General features: G+C 40.5%; 1 protein-coding gene across 9 annotated transcripts in view; it reads right to left on the bottom strand.

Annotated features, from left to right (window-relative positions):
- KCTD1 (potassium channel tetramerization domain containing 1) overlaps positions 1 to 25314 on the bottom strand; it is a 52579-nt gene that overhangs the window by 15983 nt on the left and 11282 nt on the right. For 4 of the 9 annotated variants that reach the window (XR_014550882.1, XM_083624279.1, XM_083624278.1 and 1 more), the window contains exon 2: positions 10257 to 10435. Coding sequence is in view for 8 of the 9 variants with exons in the window: in XM_083624272.1 (XP_083480398.1) it covers positions 10257 to 10435 (179 nt within the window). In the remaining variant the exon portion in view is untranslated. Of the gene's footprint in view, positions 1 to 10256; positions 10436 to 10842; positions 12577 to 25314 lie in introns of those variants that run through there. The other 5 variants (XM_083624276.1, XM_083624277.1, XM_083624274.1 and 2 more) reach the window with 3 other exon arrangements.

Below are 25314 nucleotides of genomic sequence, written 5' to 3' on the forward strand. Positions count from 1 at the left end.
CTCAGTTCCACCATACAAGATTTTAAGACTAGTGGTATCTCTTGCTGATGTTCAGAGAAACGCCATACATGTTTCCAATTTATATCACATTCTGTATTCTTTATGTTGCTGATCTACCCTGAACATTAATCAATTTATCTAATTTTACGTGAACAACAACATGGCACAGACAAATGCAACTCAGCTAGAATCAAGTCCTATTAAATCTGAATACATTTTAGTAATTTGTATTTTTAAACCATCTATTTTCACTCTGTGAAATCACTGATCTTCCACTGACTTTCAGGAACAGCCCATTCAGATTACATATTAAAGTGCCCAAAGACCCTAATTTTGGACTTTATTTCTTTTCTCATTTACAAAGTAAACTGACCACTTAGAACAAGACTTCTCTTGTCTCGAAGGCAGAAAATATTCAGCAGGATCATATGGGTCATGACTTTGGACAGCCCCCATTAGGCAACAGGTTTGTTGTCCTCATTATTATTAGTCATATATCAAAACAAGCAGACACTAGTGATCCAAGCTTTAAAGAATGTCAATAAAATGGGATGTGGATGTCAATACTATTCTTACCAATGTTTTCCATTAGAACAAATGCCTGTTACTTTTATGTCACCTTTAGAGACCTCACAATGTTTTCTTCTCCTTTCTAGGTCCACTATCTCCACTTACAGGAGAAGGTAGTTTAAAATGCAAGTTGATGCTTCTTCCTGCCATTATCCCTACCACCCAACCGCTGTGCTCGCCAGTGCACCTCATCCTCCTATCCAGAAGGTCAGTCTCTCACACATGTCTGAATTGGTTTAATATTTGCTTCTGAACTTCCAAGTAGCAACCCGATGAAACTGATAATTTTTGTCAGACTCACTGTGGCCCAAGGCAGAAAGCAGCTGTACAAACTCAAAATGCAACCCGAGAGGCAAATGAACTGTTCACAGATTTAACAAAATCGAAGATTTATATTGGGAAAGATGTCTTTGAAGAAAGTAAATAAATAGAAAAATGGACAAATAAAGGGTCGAGAAATGTTTCAAAATGGAGTGGGTTTGACTGGTTCCCCAGACGTTTGTCAACGTTCATGTAGTTTTGCTTATAAAAACAACAACCTTGACATCTTTTCTCCTGATATTTATATTGTTTTGAAAATGACTGACAATATGAACAATGTAAAAAGGGACTTAAGAGTAAAATCTGTGAGAGAAATTGAAGAAATTAACTGAATAGCTAAGAACATAAGAATATATGAAAAGCCCCGCCAGACCAGGCCTATGACCAATCTAGTCCAGCATCCTGTTCTCACAGTGGCCAACCTTTTGGAAGTCTGAAAGCAAGATTTGAGCAAAAAAGCACTGAACCCACTTGTGATACCCAGCAATTGGTATTCAGGACCATACTGCCTCTGATAGTGGAGGTAGAACATAGCCTTCTAGACCATGAAGTTGTCTAACCCACTTTTAAAGCTATCCAATCTGTGGTTGCTGTTAAGCAATCACTTGCATAATTTGACCAGTTCCTTCCCTCTCTTTCCCAAACAGGTTTGTGCTAGCCAACTCAGAAGACAGAGCCAACCCTTATTCAAGAGGAGAACAGATATGAAGTTGCTCAGCAGCTGGTGCCAGCCAATCTCGCTCCAAGGCAAGGATGTGTGAACCCTGGCTAGGCCTGATAATGTATAAAAACTGCAGACTAAGTGTCAGGGAACTGCCATCGGAACTAGAGGAGGAGGCGAGGCCCCACAACGATGCTGGAGAGGGGCCAAGCAGGGAGAGAGGCATGTCTCCTTTTGGGGAAGAAAATCAGTGCTACACCAGGGATAGAGGGGGGCCAATGGGGGAAGCAGAGAGCAGGCTCCGGGACTCTTCACTGGACACCAGCGGGGAGAGCACAGGTCCTCCGCTACCCACGCCCTCCCTGCGCAGAAGACTTCCGCGCAGGGAGAGTAGGAGGAGACTGGGCGTCAAACAACTTTTATGTTGGAAAAGGTTTAAGAAACGCCCACTGACGGATTCTGCCAGCGACTGAACAGCCACAGAGTGGATGGCTGTCCAGCAAGAAATGGTTTAACCAGCCAACCTAGCCCAGAGCAGCGGCTATTTACGCACAAGCAACCCCTAAAGCCATTACACTAAGTCTATTGGAATTGACTCAGATGGGAACAAGACCCCTTAATCACGGGTCCTGATGAGTTTGCCTTCGTTCCCTGTTTTATAGACTCCTAGGAATTCCCAGGCTTGAAGCCACCCTATCCCTGGGTTCCTGTTCGCTTCAACAACTAGTCATCTTCTCTGCAAACTGTTTCCTATGAACTCTTGAGATTGCACATGAGTTACTCTCTCAATGAAGCCATGTTATCTGTTAAATAACACCAGAAGGAGATGCGTTTGAAAAATATAATTAAATGATTCATTTAAAAATATTTTTATACCACTAAAAACCAGAAAGTGATGTATAGCACAATGTAGCAATTAGAATAACACCAGACCCTGCAATCATCTGGGGCCCTTCTTTATATGCCTTCTCAACAAGAGGTCTGGAGAGTCGCAATACAATAATAGGCCTTTTTGGAGGGTGGCTCCCCTTGTTTAATGCTTTCCCCAGAAGCTCACCTGGTGCCTTTATTACATATCTTTAGGTGCCAAACAAAAACATTCCTCTTCTTCTAGGTGTTTGGCTAATTAAACAGCACTATTTGTGGGATGCGGGTGGCACTGTGGGTTAAACCACAGAGTCTAGGGCTTGCCGATCAGAAGGTCAGCGGTTCGAATCCCCGCGATGGGATGAGCTCCCGTTGCTCGGTCTCTGCTCTTGCCAGTTCAAAAGTACACCAGTGCAAGTAGACAAATAGGTACTGCTCCGGCGGAAAGGTAAATGGTGTTTCCATGTGCTGCTCTGGTTCGCTAGAAGTGGCTTAGTCATGCTGGCCACTTAACCCGGAAGCTGTACACTAGCTCCCTCAGCCAGTAAAGCAAGATGAGCGCCGCAACCCCAGAGTCGTCCTAACTGGATGACTGGACCTAACGGTCAGGGGTCCCTTTACCTTTAGGGTTATTTGTTTGTTTGTTACTATGGTGTGCATTTTTTTGTTTTTATATTGTAAACGGCCTGTGATTATCGGATGAAGGGCAATATAGAAATTTTAGTAGTATTAGTAGTAATAATAATAATAATAATTCAACAACAACAATAGAAACCTAACACAGATTAAGGACTGGGAAGCTAGATAAAGAATAAATGAGTCAAAATCCCATCAATGTGAACACCTCACACAACTCAGATGGGACATGGTTCCCTAGAGGGGATGCCACAACTGAATAGCCTCCCTCTGGTTGCCACAACGTGGACCTCTGCAGGTGACAGCACAACCAGGAGGGCATCACTAAGCTGATCTGAGTGACTGGGTAGGATGATATGGAGGAGGCATTTCCTACAACAATAGCCTGTTAAAAAGTTTGCAAGCCTTTTACAAATTGGTTTTCGTTGAAAGGATTTGTTGTATGGTATAACATATCATCTATCCCTTACGACAAATGCTTTCAACATAAAACAGTTTGTTTCTTTCCATTTGAAATATGTTAAACATAACTGAGTTAACTTTCAAGAAAGGAAAGCAATCCCAACCTATTCTGGCTGATACCGGTTTACTTCAATGATTGTGGCAGTCTGCCTATAAATACTGGGGGTGGGGAGTTATCTGATTTTCACCTTGTTTCTTCTGCAATGTATCATCAAGATGATGATGTTTGTGATGAAGTGTCTCACACAGGGGCCTGGAGATAATGGATTCAATGGATATCCTTAAAGGATCATTTGTCAATTTTGTATTGACTATTTGTGTTGCTCCAAGACAGGAAGAGATTTCATTTTTTTAATATAGGCTCTGAAGCCCTGAGGCATCTTCTTAAACCGTTTAAAAAGAAATCAATTTTCAGATGGATAAAAGGGAAGCTAAGAAGGGTTTTAATGAACTTACTTGAGCAGCATGTTCTGGACCTCATTCAGTTGAATCTTAAACAAGGCCAGACAGGTTTAAAACCTACTATCAGCAGAGGAGCTGTGGCCTGGAAATGCTTGCTGCTACTGTTTAGAATTTGCGGTTCTGGCTCCTGGAGTAAAGCCATAAATTACTGTCTTAGTACCTGAGACATAATATGTAGTTGCACAAGAGTGTAAATTAATTGCTACCACTAATGAGGATAAAAGGGAAAGCAGTTACTATGCAAACCAGATCTCTATGTTTATGTATAAACCAGAACCTTGTGACCATGTTACATAATCTCCTCACAATTATATTCAGGTAACTACACACACACAACCCTAGTGAAAAATCACTGTACTGGGTAAAAGCCCATTTCAATTAAATGTTACAGCTTCTGCTTTGAAATTATAGCTGGATATGTGTTATGGGGATATGGAAGACACAAGTGAATCTATGCTCTCCTGACAGGATATTCTGCCCAATATAAATTACTGCAGGGATATTTTAACAGAAGGAACACAGAAGAGCTTGAGTGCACTGACAACTAAAAAAATATGTCAAATGAAGCCAAGAACATTTCACAGATCCGCAGGGCAGGGACAGGGATTCACTTATCCCAAGTGCAGCAAGGCAAGGACCCACCACATCCACATTAGTAAGTACACTGGCCACAAACAGGTCTTGAAAAAACTCATGGGCACAGAAATCCAGAAATCTTGTCTCTGCAGGTAGCATATGCAACTCAACTACTACAGTGTGCAAAATTTTTGCACAGACTGCCGTCTGCTCTGCCTTGTCCTTTACCTACCTGAAAGAACACAAGAACATTTCTATTATCTCAATTTCTTTCTTTTTTGAAACTTTTTAAAAACTTGACTGCCAAGCTCAAAATATATACTTTGAATAAAAATTAAGTCATTCAGTTACTTTTACATGTCATATTATCTTAAAGCACAATCCTAACCATGTTTAATCAGAAGTAAGCCATACTGAATTCAATGGGGCTTGCTCCCAGGTAAGTGGAATTAGGGTTGTAGCTTTGGAGCATTTTTAATGGAGAAATGGTTAATAAATTACATGAACAGCTAAAAGTCATCCTATCCCATTCACATGTGTGGGTTATGTATGCTTACTGGTAATGTCCACTGCAGCTTAATTTCCCTAAAAAAAGAAATTCCACAATCTTTATTTATTTAAATTTATGTCTCACAAGGGATTCATTTCATTCCAATTTATTGTACAATTATAGATTTCTGGGGGTTGAAAACAGAGAAAATAAAATTTGATGAAAATAAAATTTGATGTGGTCATTACAAGAGCAATAATGCGTTAACTACTTGGGATGAACATGACAGATGCAAATGCTAGCATAAAAATATAGAATGAATCTCTTCACTCAGCTGAAAAATACACATTATAAATGTATTCAGGTATTAATATAGGCTTCATAGCATTTATATCTTAGTGTTTGAAAATAAACCCATGCATGTTAAGGAGACAGAGGCTGACAGTATTGAACGCTGCATTGTTCTTGATTTGTCTGGGAGTAAACATAGGCTGCTCAAGGTCAGTGCTGGGAATTGGTAGCAAAATGGTACACAGGCTCTCCTCTTCTTTGGTAGCACAAAAAGAGGGAGAATGCACTGGGGAAGACTAGCTTGGCTCAGAGGCGGCACAGCTACTAACATATCTGTACAGGAAAAGGAAACTTCAAAGAGAAAGCAGAACTCAAGGGTGGCTGATACAATAACAAAAAGGGGGCCTGAAACCCAAAACTTACTTTATTTGATTACTGGGAGTGGAGCTAACTACCTGGATTGTAGAATGGGGTTTATAGGATTACCACAATAGATATTTAGATGTGTTGTATAAGCATGCAAACAAAGCCTGTTCTGAACTTCCTACTTCTGGAATAAGAGACTAATCAGGACACCCTCATTAAAATGCCAGAGGTTTTGAGGGCTGTGAGGGTCCTCTGAGCTAGGAGGAGGTGTGAGGAAACTTTATAGTGCAAATGTTTTCTTTCTTTAATTCTCTCTTCACTGTGAAATGTTTCTATGGAAGGCTGAATGTTGGAACAAAAACTGGGCTGGCGGTAGGAAGGTATAGAAGTCATCAGCAAAGAGCAAATGGCAGGAAAAAGTGCTAAAACAAGCTATGACCAGAACTACATGAAATGAAATGAAAAGCTGTTACAGGTGTTCAAATCATTTAATCATCAAACTGCAGAGTTGGAAAGGACCATGGGGGTGATCGAGTACAACTCCTTGCAATGCAGGAATCTTTTTGCCCAACCATGATAGCAGAGCTTGTGGCTGATTAATTGATGCTGTAGCTTTACATTTCACTGCACTGTGAACTTTCATTTTCACTTTCTCCAGGTCTTCCCCATTTGGCCTGTCAGGCTACTTCTGTCAAGCCATGCCTAGCTGCCCTACACCTGCACTGCAAGGGGTTGGACTAGATCACTCCTGGGATCCCTTCCGACTCTACAATTCCATGATTCTATGATGTCAGCTGATTGTCCGGGCTTGCAGAGCGCTGTACTTTTGCCCAGATGGTTTGATTTCAAACTGCATGGGCAAAACCAGGTCACCTGACAAGAGGGCAGGATAGGGGAGATAAGCACCCAGCTTGCTGGTCAGATCCTGCTGCCTGTCCTTGCTCTACAGCGAAATCACATGCTGGCTTGTTGAGAAAGGTAAGATGGGAAGTCACAAAGCAAGACTGTGACAAGAACACATGCATGGGCAGGAGCCACAAGCCTGGCTGTCTACCAAAGACAAACAAAGGTTTGTGCTTGTCACTGATCCTGAACATCCTCCAAGTTGAGCAGAAGTGAGACAGCACCTCAGACATCATGCTGAACTTTGGAGGTAGGTAAAGTGCCAGTATCACTAGGATGAGCCTCGCACGTACTCAATTTATTCATTTTTGTAAACAGGGAAAGGATGCTTGCAATGGAATTGGTAGAAAGTAAATTTTGATGAGCCTTGTATATGGAGTAGAATTAAATTCAAAATAAGCAATGGGATTTAAGCATCCACTGGCTTATGCTTTCAACAAAAGAACCAAGTCAAACAAAGCATTACAGTAAGTGCACAACAGGCAACTTTATCTTTGGTTTTTTTCCTTGACTTAATTACAGGTGTGGACTGGCGATGTTCCTGGGGACAACAGTGTATGGGGAAGAGGATTTAACTCTTTTCTCCCCAGCTGTGATTCCAATACACACACGCACACACATACACATACACACACATCAGTTATAAGGCTTAGAAAGAAGTTTTCAGTGACAATGGAAGTGTTTTGTCCCTAAGTCTTCTACCTGCACAGGGGTACTTTTCATTTGGAACACAGCTAGAAAGGAAGAGTTAAACAACTCCTCTCTGTGCTTTGTGGTCCCAATGGAAAAATTGTCCCTATGACTGTAATTAAATAAAGAAAAAAAACACAGACAGCTAAGCAATTAAGCTAACTTCTGGTTTTTCCCTCAGCCAATAACAAATCAGAGCAGCAGACATGAGAATCTGAAGAGAGAGAAGAGAAATTCTGATTGCAAAAACATACTTTGAGAGGGTATGCCGAGTGTCAATAACAGGGGGAAGTAAAATTTTGTGGCCCTCTCCCCCTTGTGTGATTTCACATAATGCATGCCATAAGAACAGGTAAGGTTTTATTGGCCAAAGCATCAGTTTGAAAATAATGCCTTCAGATCCAAAGGCTCTTCCTCACCTCGTGGCTGTCTTTTAACAAAGCATTGGGAAACAAATCTCAAAAGGGGCAAAGCTTTCCAAATGCAAAGCCAGCAAAAAAGTGGAACAAAGCCAGCAAGAAACAGCAGAGAACCTGGCAGCTATATACTGAAGCTTCAAACATACCCTGTGGGTGGCCATGGGTGTTGGCTGTAAAGCTACAAGCAGACTCTGTTTAGTCCTGCAATTATACACAAGAAGTATATTAAACTGCTTTGAAACCATATAGCAATTTAGGAAAGACTAGCATAGCAGAAGCTGGGGCGCTAACTTCATGAATTCTCAGAAAAGTAAGTTATATGAATTGTTACGTTTCTTCATGCTTGGACACAGAGCTTTTCTTAAATTCTGGTCATGTATTTGTAAGGTGGTAGTGCTGCTGCTGGGCCCACCACAGATTACTGGGTCCCAACCCACCAGCTGAAGACCAGACTATTACTGCTCCTCTATGATGTTCTGGAGTTCTGGGTTTTTTTTAAATTGCTTGTGAACAACTTATTATATTTTTGTTCCTCATTTACCATCACACTCTTCCTACAAATTCAATAATTTAATACTCTAAACTAAAACTGGTAAAAATAAATAAATACTGGCATGTTGCAACCCCTCATATTCTAGAAAGATCCCAATCTCTCCTGAAATCACAAATACTACAGGTCTGGCTTCCATAGATTTTTTTCTTAATTTATACAAAAAAGAAAGCTGACACAAGGGAACACAATGTTGCAGTTAGTTAGTTTACAATTAGTTATTCTGTACCAATAATGGATCAAGACACTATAGGATCACCTGTGAACTGAAAAATACTTGTGGGGGGTAGAATTCATTCCTTAGTGAGAGCCGCTCATTTGACTATGCAAATTTTAATAACTTTGTGAGCAGGCACAGTAGATTTTTGTTGTGGTTCAAACAGAAGTGACACCACCACTACCACCAAGATCTAATATATTAAATCTAGCAGGTAGTGTTGCATCAATCTCTCTAGATACCTGCTCAATATAAGTAATGACATAATAACTATTTCCTGTTATAACTAAATGCAATTTCTCCTTATCCAGGAAACAGATTTATTTTTTTAAGACATGTACAGTCTTACCTTGGAAGTCAAATAGCTTAGTTGCCAAACGTTTTGGCTCGCAAACGATCAAAAACTGGAAGTGATTGTTCCAGTTTTCGAATGTTCTTTTGGAAGCTGAAAGTCTGGTGAGGCCTCCACACAGCTTCTGATTGGCTGCAGAAGCTTCCTGCAGCCAATTGGAAGCCATGCCTTGGAAGTCGAACATGTGGGAAGTCGAACGGACTTCCGGAAAAGATTCCTTTCAACTTCCAAGGTACATCTGTATATACCATTTAATCATCAGCATATCTTAGTGGAACATGTAAAAATAACGCACACAGAGAATAATATCTTTAGAAATAATTATGAAATCTAACTTAAACTCAAACGCTGCCTTAAAATGCCTGCTAAAACAAGAAAGCCTTTGCCATGCACCTGAATTTTGCAAGGTGGGTGCCTATTTAATCTCAGGTGGGCCTACTACACTGAATGCATGGTGCCTAACAAACAGTTGGACCTGACTGAGCAAGGAGGACCCATAAGTAAAATATGACTTCCACATGCATATTCCCTGCTGAATCAGAAACTGAAATGCCAATTGATACTGCACACATAATTCTAGTCACCAATCGCTACTTGCAGGAAGCATGTGGGAGGTCTGAAACTAGGCTTCACTCCCACAGACTAAATTACTAGTGCTGTCAAAGATGACAGTGATGATCATCTGACTGGCATACTCAAATCGCTGTTTGCAATTTCAGACATTGAGTCTATATAAAAAATAATTTGAAGGTTTTAAAAACCTATTACTCAAGCCCAACTCTAGACCAACAGTACTCACTAGAGTACTGTAAGTACATAAAATTCACAGTTACCCAGGTAACTTGTTCCCTTTAAAATGAAAGAAGATTACATTAAAATTAGCAAAGATGCATCATTTGTTCAGGTGCATGTCAGTAAATGCTTTTGTCCAGGACTATGTACATGTTTATTACGTAGCAAATATTTGTCTAAAAATGTAATTATTTTATGTTTTAATTGTTCAGATACACCCTCTATCCGAGATTCTGATGGCAGAAAATTCCCCCCTCTTCCAGGTCCAAAAGAAAGCCAACCCCCTTCTTCTAAAGCAGATGATTTAAATGCTAAGTTGAAACCCATTATTCTGAGGTGATATTGTGAGGAATGACTGACAAAATTTCAACAGAAAGTGTCAAAGAAAAACAGCAAAAGAATCTGGTTTATGAGTGATGTGGGTCAGTTACTCGTGGGTTCTGGGTAGAGAAACAAAATCCACTGGTGTGATTCATTTAGCAAAATGCTTTCCAACTACGACTTTACGTGTATGGATTCACCTTCAAGTGAAGTGGTTTTGCACCAAGTAAGAAGGTTACAGAGGTCAGAGGATAGAAGTGAGTAAATTAACAAGGCTGCCAGAGACATGCAACATAGTCCTTAGAATTACCTTGAATCAGGATATTTAGTAAGTGTGGCCAAGCTGCTGGTATACATGTGCCCACCCACATCAATATGTACCGGTGCATTGGATTTTGTGAGCTGGGCTGGCGTGGGGATGCCTTGATTGTTCAAAGGAGATGCAGGGGACCTAGTGATCAGAGGTCTTGACATATTGGGCCGACTGTCCTGTGAAAAGACACAAACACCATTAGGAATTTGAGTTTCTATTTTAGAAAAGCCAACAACACAGCTAAGTTCACATTTAAGACTGAATAAAACATCACCAGCACCAAACCTCAGTCTCCATCTTTAAATATAGCTCAGGAAGTCAGTTAAACTTGAAATCTAGTTACATTGCAAGATAGGGGGAAAAAAAATAAAGACAGTGTTCTTTGAACACACACTATGGAAAAGCAGTATTTTCAAACTTCTGTTTAAAAATGAAAACCAGCTCAGTGCTCATACTTCAGAGCTAGATTAAGTCACTAATAATGACAAAGATCAAAAAATACAAAGGGAGAGGAAAAAAGCAGGATTTTGCTATGTCCCAAACCCACCTATGCACTATGCTGTTAAAATAGGTAAATACAAACCCTCAGCTCTTCCATTCTGCCAGCTCTTCTCTTGAATTTCCAATTCACATATCACGCAAACAGAAGAGGAAACACCTGGACTAGCCAACTGTTCATGTACTGTAAAACACGGGGCACCGAGAGCCTTTGAGAAAGACATTTTCCATGTAAATATTATACAAGTTGTGACAGATGCCCCTCTGCACCCAAAGAGGCTGCTATCCCCAGAGCAGCTTCCTGAAGAAATCTCCAAAAGGGAGCACCACAAGCAGATGCAGATGAAACAAACGCCTCAGTCAAACTGGAAATGCAATGTCAGTAAACTGCAAGCACTAGCCCTGTGCAAAGAGTCAGGGTGGGGCAGAGCGAAGCAAAGCATTTTGCTGAAGCCAGCAAAGCAGACCAGTTTCAAAATTCTGGAATGTAAACAAAACAAAACCTGGGCACATTTCTAAGGCAACGGCACTTCCTCTTACCATATTCACTCAAGGATGTAGCTGGGATATTCCAACTGAGGATACAGAATACTCCCCAGATTTTTTATTTAGGGTTGTACGCATATTATCAGCAATAACCTGTGAGGACTCAACTAATCAGACAGGCATAAGGTTGCACTGTTAATCCCAATTACCCATCATAAAATGAGAACAACCCCACAGAGTTATTAGGATTATTGGGCCATTGGGATAAGCACTGTAAATCATTTTGCATATAAAGGGGCTAAGAGGCTGATAAAATTATAATGAGCTTCTCCAGAGTATTTATAGTTCTGCACAGCGGAGAACAAATATAATATTAACACATTTCCATTTGTAGGAGGCCCAAACATTGTATTGCCACATCATTTTAAAAGATGAATCTGTACCTGACCATTTAAAATATTTTTTCACCAAAACGGTTGGACATTATTCAATATTTGTGATGTCTGCCTAAGTCTGCCTGAGCCATTTGGATCATTCACAGCAAAAAGAGGCAACTGCATATACTGTACTGGACAATGTAACTGAGCATACTAACGTATGCCTGACATAAGATAACACTTAAGTAAAAAAAATACTTAAATCTACTACATTCCTTCAAAACAGTAGCTCAAACTTAAAAAGAACAACATGAGAGATTTTATAATTGAAACTAGGTTTAAGGGTCAGAGTTGCAGAATGCATTCAAGCTTCTTGGATATTGGGCCCAGACAATTAGGTCCAAAGGACAGCAAACAAAGCAATAATGTAAGCAAAGAGAGTTAAGATGTGACTTCTATCATTGTTTGAAGAATGCTATGTTCTTAGGATTTGGAAAGAGTGGAAGCCCTACTTGGAGAACAACAAAAACAGGTCTACACATCCCACAACCACCTTGAGTGGGAAGACCGTACATTCTTTTAACAGAATGCTAGGAAAGAGAGAAAAAAATTTAAAATGTTTAGGAGATGGCTATAGATAAAATGAAGAGTTTGGGAATATAACCAACAATAGCTTTGTGGCCTATATGAAACATACTGTGGGTTGTATCCAATGCTAGTCCTACTCAGAGTAGACCCACTGAAACTAATAGGCACAACTAATCAGTTCCATAAATTTTAATGGGTTTACTCCGAGTTGGATACACCTCTGTATGATTTTCTTTATGATTTCCCCCCATATCTATTATAATTTAGAATACAATAGTGTCAAAAAGACTTTGAAGAAAATATTTTCATAAAGGAAATCTGGCATGTTCTAATGTATCATCTTCCTCAGGTTCCTTACTAGAACTTGAGCAGCAGGTGTTAGTTCTGAAAAATGACTCTCTTTAAGACACAAGTGGAAAAGTACAGTATATCCTATATAATAAAATCTAACCCAAGATTGCTCACTATAGGACATGAAACTGGACTCTCTACCTTTAATAAACAACACAACTTTAAAACATAGCTCACAACATTCAAGTTTACTATAAATCCTTACTAGAAAGAACTCCTTTCCCTGACAAATATGTCTGGCTGATATTTGTTGGGCTTATTTTCACAGCAGGGGTGGGGAACCTGTGGCTCTTTAGATGCTGTTGAACTAAAACTCCCTGTCTATGGCTTATAGCAAAGGAACAGGTGAGAGATCCCAATAATTGTATTGAACATGTACTATGAGCCACCTTTCTATGCAGAACACTAAACCCTTCAAATGGGGGATGGGGTGGGGGGAGAGTAAGAGAAAGAGCGCCAAAGCAACACTCTCCTGAGATGTACCAACAAATCTGCCATTTAAGGTATCTGCATCTCCTGATTTCATACAACTTCAGGAGTTCCAAGAGAAGGGGAGAGCCATGTGTCCAACAGAATGACAATCTCATTAATGATTTTGCCATTACTGGTAAGCAACATTTTGTATGAAGACTGATCTAGAAAGGTTTTTCCATTAAAGCAGTACATGCAAATGCCCTTATCATGCTAGTACAATATGCAAGACACATATCATTTTTCAAAAGCAGAGACTTTTGTTCCCTATGAAGGATGAGAATGGAATGAAATATGAAATAATGCATCTGACATTTTATACATGGTGTCAGTTAATAGGAAAATGCATACTTTAGGAATGGCACTACTACAGAAATTCACAAACAGCACCTCACCTTGATTATCATTCCCAAAATTCTGAACGCTTTAAAATTATGCAATGCTTTCATTGCAGCACACTGTGCACATACATCCTGGGAGTTCTGGTGTGTGTGTGTTTTTTAATGTTTTAATGTTCTGCACTTTTGTGACACTTTAAAATACAGTGCTAGCTGAACCTATTTGTCTTTCTTGCAATGATTCTAAAGTACGTGTGCACATAAGTAGGTACTACAGTTATTTGTCCAGCTTAAGAACACTACAAGTGATGCAATCTTGATCAAATAGACACACACACCAATATGTATAAATGTGTTTTCACAACTTAAAATACCTCAAATCCCATGCTGCACTGACCCTCAGGTAAATATGCAAATATACTGGTACCTGACCAGATCCAGTGCTGTCATGCAGGTATTATGTAATGGATGCAGTTTCTGATGAATTTCATCATTTCCCTGAATCTTCTAAGAGAAATCAATTCAATACTCAGTAATTTTAGCAGAAAGGTTTTGAGCTACTATTTTTCAGTTTATTTCAGTGCCAACAGAGCCAAATATCTACCAACCAAAAAGTCTTTTCTCATACAAATGTGTGTTTGTGACCTCAAAATTTCCTTTTCTACTGATGCTATTTTCTTAAAATCCTTAATGTTCAAATGTTACCAACACTCATATACTACTATTTTGTAGTGTGGTGTTTTGCTTTCCTTTTAAGTTTCAAATTAATTCTTGCAACACTCCTGTGATACATCAATATTATTATCCCCATATTACAGGTGTGTGTGAGAGAGAGACAGAGAGAGATAACATGGGAGGAGGAGCCTGATAGTCAAGGACCATCATCTTTTATATTTTGGAAGCTAGAAACAGCAGGATTCTTATGAATGCTACAGAATAAAAATGAATTAAAATTTAATGGAAAGTTAACCCTTCACTGATGCTAGAATCTGAGTCAATTGCTGTAACCATTTCTTCAATTGTTTCCTGTGTACCATGTATGAAATAGTTCTCTCTACTGCTACTACAAACTTATGAAATAACTCATTTTCAGGAATGAAGAACTCTGAATCACTGCAAATATGATGTCAAAATATGAACTGAATACATCTGTAGGAATGCAGAAAAACGTTGCAATGGTCCTAGACAAATTCTCTCCCTATCCCTGCGTGTGATAAACTATTTTTTAAAAAACACAACAGAAGCAATCAGAAGCAATACCAAAACCATGTGATCAGCTTCAAATCAACTTGGTTTCTACATTAACACTTATTTATACAAATTAACATCATGACTGTTCCTAACCAAACTGCACACAACTGTTCCTACTAGAACAAAATGCACGTGAAAAAGCTATTCTTAAGAATCACTATACGGACAATACTCTCAATTATGTATGCAGATATCCTAAATATCCTGCAACAGGATATTGTATGCCATCCCTATAACTTAGAAAAGAATATCTATACATATACTTAAATAAATATGTCTTCAACATGCTCCCTGAGATGTCAACAAAATATTTAAGAACTGGCTATATATGATACTTCTCCCAGTCCTGCCCATAATCATTATGGAGTCCCTGGCACGATACTGCTGCAACCTGCTACATCTACAGTATTTTTACATTCATATCCTGCTTGCAGACTTCCATAGGCATCTGGCTAACTCCTGTGAGAACAGGATGCTGTGCTACATGGGCCTTGGGTCTGATTCAGCAGGGCTCTTATAATGCTTTTGTACTTTTACTTACACTTTTTAAAGGGATAATATACAAAGTAGCACACCTCTGCACACAAACTCATGCAATATTAGGATAATAAACATAACTTACTGCATGTAGCATGACAACACAGCTGGCACTATTAACTGCTGTGTTCTTTAATGTGGACATATATATATATGACTAGCAGCATATGTATTTTAAGATGACCATCCACTGATGTTTTCTGTTTTGTTAATTTGTAATAAAATAACATCGATCAATGCCAACATCCTTTGAAAAGTTACTTTGGGAAATAATAGAACTGTGCAAAATTTTCAACCTCATACATTTGGCAATGCCACATATGGGAAAATGCCGGGCGCACCCAGCAACCCCAGCCAGAACAGCCAATGATCAGAGACGATGGCAAACATAGCGCAACAACCTCTCAAGGGCCAAAAGTTGCCCATCCCTGCGCTATATAGGAATTGTCAGGGGGTGCAAAGTCATACCGTCCTCATTCTGAATCCCAGGCCCACTCTAGCCATGCCAGATTCCAGAGACATGGAATCAAACATCTTAAGCATGCATTCCATCAACAACAGTGAGATGTACGCTCCTATATGCATTCAAATGCTCATTCAAATGTGATTTCCAATATTCAACAAGCCTGACTGACGCTTCTCATTTTCATGCACTGAGTGCAGCAAAAGAGGAACTTTCAGCCTTGTTGCAACAGGGTCAAACGTCCTTCTCCCACAAACACTTTCACGTCCTTTCAAACACCCCCCCCCCCCAATTCCCCAATGAAAGGGTAGTTTTGTAGGACACAAAATTATTCAGGATATTTGAACCCCAAGTTTTGACACAGCTCCAGGAAGCAATATGTCTTCCTTTGCGGGGGTGGGGTCAGGGAGCGAATACCTGATTGTTCTTGACTTGTGCCAAGGTAGTTCACTCTTCCAGGTTTTGACAAAAGTGATTCCTTTCTTTTGTCTGCACTTACGAAGAACAGAAGTACTGAATTATTTCTTTTGGAACTTCAGCGGCACATTCCCTTGGGATTGTTCCAGATCATCTACCTAACAGCAAGGAGAAGCTAACACCCATCGTAAAACTTTCGGAAGGCGCATTAGATGTTTATTCTCCCCTTGGCAATTTCACCCTCAGAAGTGAAAAAAACAAACAAAACCAAAACACTGCCAATTGCCATCTTCGCTGAAAGAGCACAGATATAATTTCACCCTGGGAAAGTTGCAGGTTTGGACACTCTGGGGTGACAAGACACCTCACCTTTACAATCCAGTGGCTCTTTCGAATCAGAGTTTGGCCAGTGATATAAAAGCAACCCCTCCCCTTGAAACTGCCAGCCTCTTCTTTTATCAGCTTTAAAAAATATATGTATTCAAACATCTAAAATACTTAGAAATTCAGCACTATCATCTTGACATAATGCACATATACTTCAAAGACATACATGTATGCTACAGAGACATAGTGTATTAACTAGTGAATTAACTTGTGTTCTACAAGAATAGGTATCCTCCTGACTAACATTGCAAATGCTTCCGAGTTACACAAGCCCATACGTATGGTAGTGCAGGATCATGTGCATCATACATTTATTAAAAGTATTTTTAACCTGCTCTTCAGCTCAAAAAGTACAGGCAATCCCCGTTTTGCATGCATTCAAAGAACATGCAACCTTGCATGTGTGGGTCATTTTTGGAACTGGAAGAGGGCACAATGGAGGCTGGATGTAACAGGCAGGCATATGCGTGCTCTGCAGGAGCGCACAGTGACTTGTAACACAACCCCCATGCAAATCAGGTGTTGCCTGTACCTCAGACCAGCTCATAATGATCAGTAATAAGACCATCCCTACCCTCAGGCTCATAATCTTAAAAACAAAAACAAAAAACCGCAACACAAAAGGTTAAGGGATTGGAAGTCTGGAAAAGACAAACAGACTAAGTACAGGTGCATTTCTCTCCATTATGGAAAGAAACACCAGGGATTCCAAATGGATTTTGTGGGCTGGTGAACTGTAGGTGAATTGTGGCCTCATCTCCGCCCCCACTCCACAATCTATTAGCAAGAACTGCTGCTTATGCACATGTATTAACTTAGCCTAGCCTACCCCACAGGGCTGCTATTCCTAATATTTATTTGATTTCTTAGCTGCCCATCACTGCACGGTTTAAAAATAAATTACAGTTACAGGAAGAGGGTGGCTCCTACTGCTAAGATAAAAGGGCGGCAGGTAATGTACACAACTGAGAGTTCCTGAATCCAAAAGCAAGTTACACATATGTCATTCACAATATCCCCCTTGCTTTAATTGCAACATTTCATAGTTCTCCTATGCACAGCAAAATACCAAAACAAACAAACAGTTTGCCAACCCTGATAAATAAAAACAAGCAAAAAAGTACTCCCAAGTACGTATGTGCAGTTTCACAAATTTAGCATTTGAACTACCAACTCTCAGCCTAGCCTACCTCCCAGGGCTGTGGTTAAGATAAAAAAGGGGGCAGGGAGAAGGGAAAGAAAAGGTACACAGCCTGGAACTCCCAGGAGAAAAATCAAGATACAAAATATACAACAAGTGGCAACAAATATGTGCAGTTTCACAGCTCTCAGCAAAACTCATGCACAAAACATATTGCCAACTCTGATAAACAAACAGAACTACTGTGTTACAGTACAGTCCCTAGATGAACAGTAACCTTGCTGCAGCTGCAAAGTGTTTGCAGATTCATTTCACATTTTTGTTTATGGTGATTGTATATTAATAAATAACAGCCCAGTGATGACAAGCAGAACAGTAGTGATTGGGTGGAAAACAAAAAAAGCAGGGTGGGAAGCTTACAACAGCACCCTTTTTTTCTAGTAGGAAGGAAGCCTCATTTATTTCAAGGAAACTGCTTTTGAGTAGAACATACCTAAATAAGCAAATTAGGTTTTACTCTGTGAAGGCAGCCCATTTTGGGGTGAAGAAAATATTGGGGACATGTATTAAACATACATACCTCAGTATCTTCGTCCATCCTGCATATAGCAGGAACTACTAGTCTCTCCTACTCTTTTGTACTGCTCTGGGAGAACCTCCTCCCAAGTACCAGGTGAAGGTGGTCTACATACTTTTCTTTAATTGCTCAGCAATGGTGATTAAGCATCCTTAGCAATGGTGCTTACTGCTAATTGCTGCACCCTTAAAGCTGCCTCTGCTTTCTAACTTTCTTCAGAAGTATTTGATTGACTTTTTTTTTGTAAAAGAAAAAAGAAAACCAAGAGGCAGGAGCCCCTGCTGGCTCATAGCCTGGTACATGTGTACCCCCTGTAACCCCCCCTCCCCCTGTCAGCAGCCCTGGAGGAAAATAGCAGCTATGATGAGTTAAACTTCCATAAGGAAATGCAAACTTGCATAAAGAAAAAAGCAGCCTACTAGGATTAGAATTTTGTGCACATAATGTGAAGAGAAATCATGTCCTTTTGATGTTCATAAATGCCATTTAAAATAAAGGTTAGTTTCAATATAATGAAATCACGACACTTCACACGCAGACACGGAGGTATGTTGAGTTGTTTCCATATGGATTCAGGAAAGCAGACTTAGGAGGTTGTAAAAGACCTGTCTTCACCCTTTGTAGAAGAACTGCTCCTCAAATCCTAAAAGCCACAGAAGCATGGAAATGGTGCGTGAGGAAGATGGCATGCAGGCAGTAGGTGTAAAGCTGAGAGGAGAGCAAGCACAAAGCCATGCAGGTCACGCTGCGTTTCGTGGGATAGGAAGGCATGCAGTGGTGTTTCACTCAATGTACAGTGCTGCAAAGCTCAGAGAGAGCTGGCTTCTGGGTGAACTGTCAACCAAGCTTCAGGTCTGATCCAAGCAACAGAAAGCTTGAATTGTGGAGGGGGTGTGTGTGTTCTGTCATGCTCCTTTTCTCCTCTGAAGCCAGCACACTACGTGGACTGAGGAAAAGGCAAAGAGCTGAATTCTCTCCTGCAGTTCCAATAATACTTTTTCCTACTGTATGCTTTGGAGGGTGTCCCAGAGAAGCAGTGGGAGGGCGCTTTAAACCAACAGGAGGCAACACAGCAGGCCTCCCACCAATCCTATCACTCTAGCCCATCATTCCCTGGTAAGGGAGCTGCAAAGGTGGAGGGGATTGCCCCAAGTAGGTATGTGTGCTATTTATTCCTGCAAAAGCATTCTGGAAGTTCTCCTGCACAAGCCTCAATGAGATCAGCACAAGAAAACCTCTAGGTAGATTGTGCCTCACACATGCATTATCTATTTGTTTAAGCTACCATTTAACATGATCCATACTGTGTGCATAGACTAATCAATCATGTATTATAGTCACTTGAATCTATTTATCTGAAACTGGGGGTTGCCTTAATAAGGTTTTGGTTTAAAAAAACCCAACTCCACCCCTCCTCCAAATGATACTGTTTTGTTTGGAAGACTTTGTTAATTAGCTTCTTTTTCTTCTTCTTATTTCTACATTAAATAGGAGCCAAGTCATGTTGGAGTAGTAATAAGGAATGGGGTTAGCTTGCCAGTGATTTGTGCAAAGGGGCCACAGCTGGGACAGCCAGGAGCAAAATGTGGTCACTGAACTCTGCAGTACCAAACGGTGACCTGCAGCTGAATTCTTTACAACAGGAGTATATTTGCTACTGCAAACAAAAGAACATTTCAGAAGCACATTAGTCTGAGAAAGTGGTTTTTGAGAAGATGAAAGAAAAAAAAGAAAACCTTGCCACTTGAAAACTGCATCACATTGCACACCACGGCACAGTTATGGTGGCAACCCCAGAACATTTCTTTCCACTGTAATTACTAAACAAGAGGAATGCTACTTTATCTTCAGGGCCTAATTAGATATTATACAAGACACAGAGCTGCCACTGCTCTGCATTGTGTTCCCTGGTAAAATCCTTTATGAATATTTGTTCTGTAAGTTGTGAATAATCGTCCAAGTATATACTAAGGATATTAACTGTATTTTTCTTTTTGTGTATTCTGTTATATAATATTTCAAGAAAGAAACAAAGATTATGATACCCAGTATTTCCCCTGCCCCTCACTTTCCTACCTGCCAATATTCCAAAGCTCAGAAATAGAGCAATATGGTGCCTCTGCTCATTTTTGTCAGTTACCTTCACCCATCCCCATCCCCATACATACATATAAACACACACCTTAACACATTTATTTATAAAGGGCATAAAAAGTAAGCAATAGATCATTTGAATACAAAGGAATCCTAAGAAGTATTATGACTGTATGACCAAAGGGAAAATGAGCATCCCCTCCAGTAAAAGCAAATTGTTTGTCAAAATAGAACTTCCATGTGCAGCAATTGTCTATCTGAGGTCAGGTTTTGAATTCTATTTATTTGGTCACAAGACCCTCTGGTTTCCTTTTAAAATGTCCTCCCCCCCCTTTGTGTCTTTTTGCCACCCACCCCTCTCCTTGGTCCTGTGCAAACCCTTTTCAAAGAGTTTTGACATGTAAATTTACTCTCAAATAAGCTTCAACAAGATTCCTTTCAATTTTATTTTTCTTTAATTACTCATTTTAGGAAATGATAATTTTGTAGTCATTTAAGGTTCCATGTAAGGTGAAGAAATGCTTTTTGCAAGTCTAAAGTAGAAAGTACCCTCCCATTACAATCCTAATGCAGCCGGGCTGACCAGAGCTTTGCCAGGAAACTGCCTCTGGCAGGAAAAATGCTCTCACACTCCTTACTTTCCTGTGCGTAGATCATGTATAGTCTGTAAAATGACTCAACGTTAGCTATTTAAACACATTCAAAGTTCTGAAGGGATTATAGAATCATATAATTGTAGAGTTGGAAGGGACGCCAAGGACCATCTAGTCCAACTGATTCTCTTCCTCAGCTTCCTGCCCCTCCAGAATTTCATTCTCACACAGTAGCAAACCCACAGGGGATCCCAGCAGGCATCCCCAAACTCAGCCTTCCAGCTGTTTTAGGACTACAATTCCCATCATCCCTAGCTAACAGGACCAGTGGTCAGGGATGATGGGAATTGTAGTCCCAAAACAGCTGGAGGGCCAAGTTTGGGGGTGCCTGCACTGGAGAGAGCCACGCAGCCTCTCCAGATTTTCCAGCTCTCGCTCTCTCCCTGTATCATGTTGTAAATGAGCCTTCTTCAGCTTCATGGGGAAAGGGGAAGGATGGAACTCCTGCTGCCATTCACTTTTTCATCTTTCTCTCCAGCTGAAGCCCAGACATGTTGAGAGGCTGGCAGCCTCAATGGCGCCTCTATGGAGGCTTCACCCAGGGCAGAAACCCTGGCTAGACCCCCTTCCCCCTAGCCATGGCTCTAGATCAGCAATCATAGCTGCCAAAAGTTGGGAGGGGGGCAGAATCTCACAGCTGGAGCCCAAAATCACAGAAATGTAGAATCATAGAATTGTAGAGCTGGAAAATGACATACCATCATGTTTCCCTAGGCTTCAAGTGCAATTATTTGCAGATTTCGCAGAACAGGAAGAAGCCAAAAAGCTCCTCCAGCTCTAACACAGGACCCTTCAACTATAGAGTCCAGAATCCAGACCAACAACAGTGTACTATATTACCAACAGAAGAAAAGATGGCATACTCTGGGAAAGCAAAGGGCACAACGATGGCAGGCTACACAATACGGGAAGTCCCAAAGGTGCTTGTAAACAGTCAGTACCACTCATGGCAGAGAGAAAGGAAGCCAGCTCTCCTTGTAGCCTTTTTAGAATTACCTGAGGAAGAGCTTGTGGCTGCTTGGAATGTACTGGACGTTTAAAGAGGAATTGCATTTCAGATATTTATAACCACCTTTGGGGGGGCATTTCTTTGTGTACATCAAATGGCTCCGGATGACTAAAGCAAGTGAGCCAAGACACGTTTCAGGGGATTATTTTATGTTCCTTGAGATAGTTCCTCAAGTTAGGCAACAGGGATTTATATCAAGCCAGTGCAACTTGCAACCCACCAAGCTGAAACTGCCCACCAGCCATATATTGTGGCTTGCCAGGTGCTTGACAACTTTCTTATTTTTGCAGACCCAGGCAAGCAGCAAAACCAGAAGATTTACAGAGCATATTGCATAGCTTGTAAAATGTGTTTGGATGGGCGGGCCATAGCTTGTGCTGGCCTGATTTATAGCATTCACTGAAACACACACCAATATTTGGATTTTTAGTATTTAAGATGTTTTTTAATATGAAATATTTATCAGATCTGAAACAATGCACAGATGCTCCCAAGGACCTTCGTGGGTTTCTCTTGCTTCAGTGAACTGTAAATGTGGTTTATCTGTAATAATGCAAGAGTATCTCAAAAGCAACTATTTTTGTCTAAGCAACTGAACCAGCTTAATTCATCCTGCCAGACCAATGCAATGCTATAAATAAACTACAGTGACTACAGGTGAAAGCAGGTGAAGCTTCTCTGAAGGCAAGAAATATATGGAGTTATATTTTGCTCATCCCAGAAAATGGATAGGCAGTTTTGGCACAGTGTACTGCATCCATACAGCAAATCCCTGAACAGAATTGAGGCAAGAATCGGAAAGGGTGGGGCAGGCATCATTTAAGAAGCAAAACAAAGGGCACAATTTGAAATCAATCAAGGCATCCCAGAGATTTTACAGAAGTAAAAAGAGAATGCTAATCTGCTGTATTGGCCCCTGATGATCATAAATATGTTAAACGATATACAGTGGTACCTCAGGTTACATACGCTTCGGGTTATATACGCTTCAGGTTACAGACTCTGCTAACCCAGAAATAGTGCTTCAGGTTAAGAACTTTGCTTCAGGATGAGAACAGAAATTGTGTTCCAGCGGCACAGCAGCAGTAGGAGGCCCCATTAGCTAAAGTGGTGCTTCAGGTTAAGAACAGTTTCAGGTTAAGAACAGACCTCCAGAATGAATTAAGTACTTAACCCGAGGTAACACTGTACCTGGGGAGGGGAGAGCAGTAAATTGGTACAAGAACCATATTCAGGGTAGACCAACCCTTCAAAAACTGCATGCCAAAGTCGTATCCAAACATGCACCAAACATACAAACCACACCCATTTGCAGGCATATAGCTAGGGCTCTCTCTCTCACACACACACAGCTTGCTTGATCAGGTCAATATCCCTTGTAGTCCAGTATCCTCACAGTAGCCAGCCAGATGCCTGTGGGAGGCCTGAAGCAGGATGCAGGCCCAACAGCATCCTACTCATTTGTGACTCCCAGCAATTGGTATTCAGAGTCATGTTGCCTCTGATCATGGAGGGTGAACACACACAGAGGCACATAAAGCTTAAGCCTCTCCAAACAGTACAGCTGAAATAAGGTGATTTCTCCCATGGCTGGTGAACCACTTCAAACACAACTTGCTGCTCCCTGCTATATATACCAGGCATCTCCAACCTTTGGCCCTCCAGATGTTTTGGACTACAATTCCCATCATCCCTGACCACTGGTCCTGTTAACTAGGGATCATGGGAGTTGTAGGCCAAAACATCTGGAGGGCCGCAGGTTGGGGATGCCTGATATATGCACACAGGATGGTCCCCTGCTTTAAAAAAAGAAAAAAAGACTGGGATGCTGGACATCCTACATGCCAATGCTTCAGAGTGTCAGTCCTAATTTTCCTGTGATTGTTGTGGCATTCATTCAATGGGACCAATTTCTCAGTAAGTTTGTGTTCCTCCTCTGACTTCAGAGAAAAATAGCTTAATGAAACTAATGCCCAAATCACAGAGAGCACATCTACAAATCAATTATGGATGTGCTGGATCAGTGTCTTGTCTTGAGAATGGACTGGGTGAGAGCCAACAAACTGAAGCTCAATCTAGATAAGACTGAGGCACTGTTAGTGGGTGGTTCCCTAGACTGGATGGGTGGGAGATTGCCTGCTCTTGAGGGAGTTACACTTCGTCTGAAGGAGCAGGTTCATAGCTTGGGAGTGCTCCTGGATCCTTTGCTGTGGCTCGAGGCTCAGGTAGGCTACCTGAGTGGCATGGAGTGCCTTCCATAAGCTTTGGCTGGTGGCCCAACTACACCCCTATCTGGACAGGGATAGCCAAACGTCTGTTGTCTATGCTCCAGTAACCTCTAGGTTAGATTACTGCAACATGCTATACATAGGGCTGCCTCTGAAGATGGTTCAGAAACTTCAGTTAGTGCAGAATTCAGCAGTCAGGTTGTTCACTGGGGCAAGATGGTTTGAGCATATTACACCGATCCTGGTCCAGCTGTACTGGCTGCCAATTAATTTCTGGGCCCAATCCAAAGCTCTGGTTTTGACCCATAAAGCCTTAAATGGTTCAGGACCGCAATAACTCAATGACAGCCTCTTCCCAGATGAACTGATCCAGACCATGTGATCATCATCTGAGTTTGAAAGATGTCAGCATCTTTGTGTCTGGGTGACTTGCCTAAACTAAAACATTTTAAGTGGTGTCACTAGCAGGGTAGATAAAAATCAATGATTTAAAAAATACATCAAAAAAATCAGATTTTTAAAATTTAAATTGGATTTTTAAAAATAAAATGCTTTTGGAGGAAAATATTTTCTAAAGATAGTTTTCTATTTAAGTTGCATAATAGTCCAAAGGCTATTCATCGGGGGAAAACGATTTGTTTTAAGTTTTTCATGTGTGCTAAAACTCAGTCTAAGTTTTGTTTTTTGTTTTTTAAACTGTTTAACCACATCAATTAACAAACCTGGATACATATGCTACAATGTTATTGTTTTAGTTACATAATTGTTTAAATTGTTTTTAAGGAAATGATTATTTTTCTCCTTACAATAAAGTACAGCAGAAAAGTTGTCCAAATATAAACAGTTGAATTATTAAATCTCACAATAATTTCATAATTATCTGTCTTACTGACTAGTGATTTAAATCAAATCCACCCTGGTTACTATGCAGGGAGTTCTGAACACTAAACACTTACAACTGCGGAATGTGTATCATGTGGTACCTGTAGCAGTACCAGTTCTACAAACCAAAGGTTGTGTGTGTGTAGTAGTTAGCTACTTTCATAGCTTTATGTGTTCCAGACTGGAGAAAAGCTCAAATATAAAAACACAAATTGAGTGATTGAATAAATAAATAAAGTGATCCAGTGTTTCTGTCCTATCATGTTTGGAATTCACGATTTTGCCTATGCAAACAGTGCCTCAGCTG

Source organism: Podarcis filfolensis, assembly GCF_964270895.1.
Source record: "Podarcis filfolensis genome assembly, chromosome: 7".
Lineage (NCBI taxonomy): Eukaryota > Metazoa > Chordata > Lepidosauria > Squamata > Lacertidae > Podarcis > Podarcis filfolensis.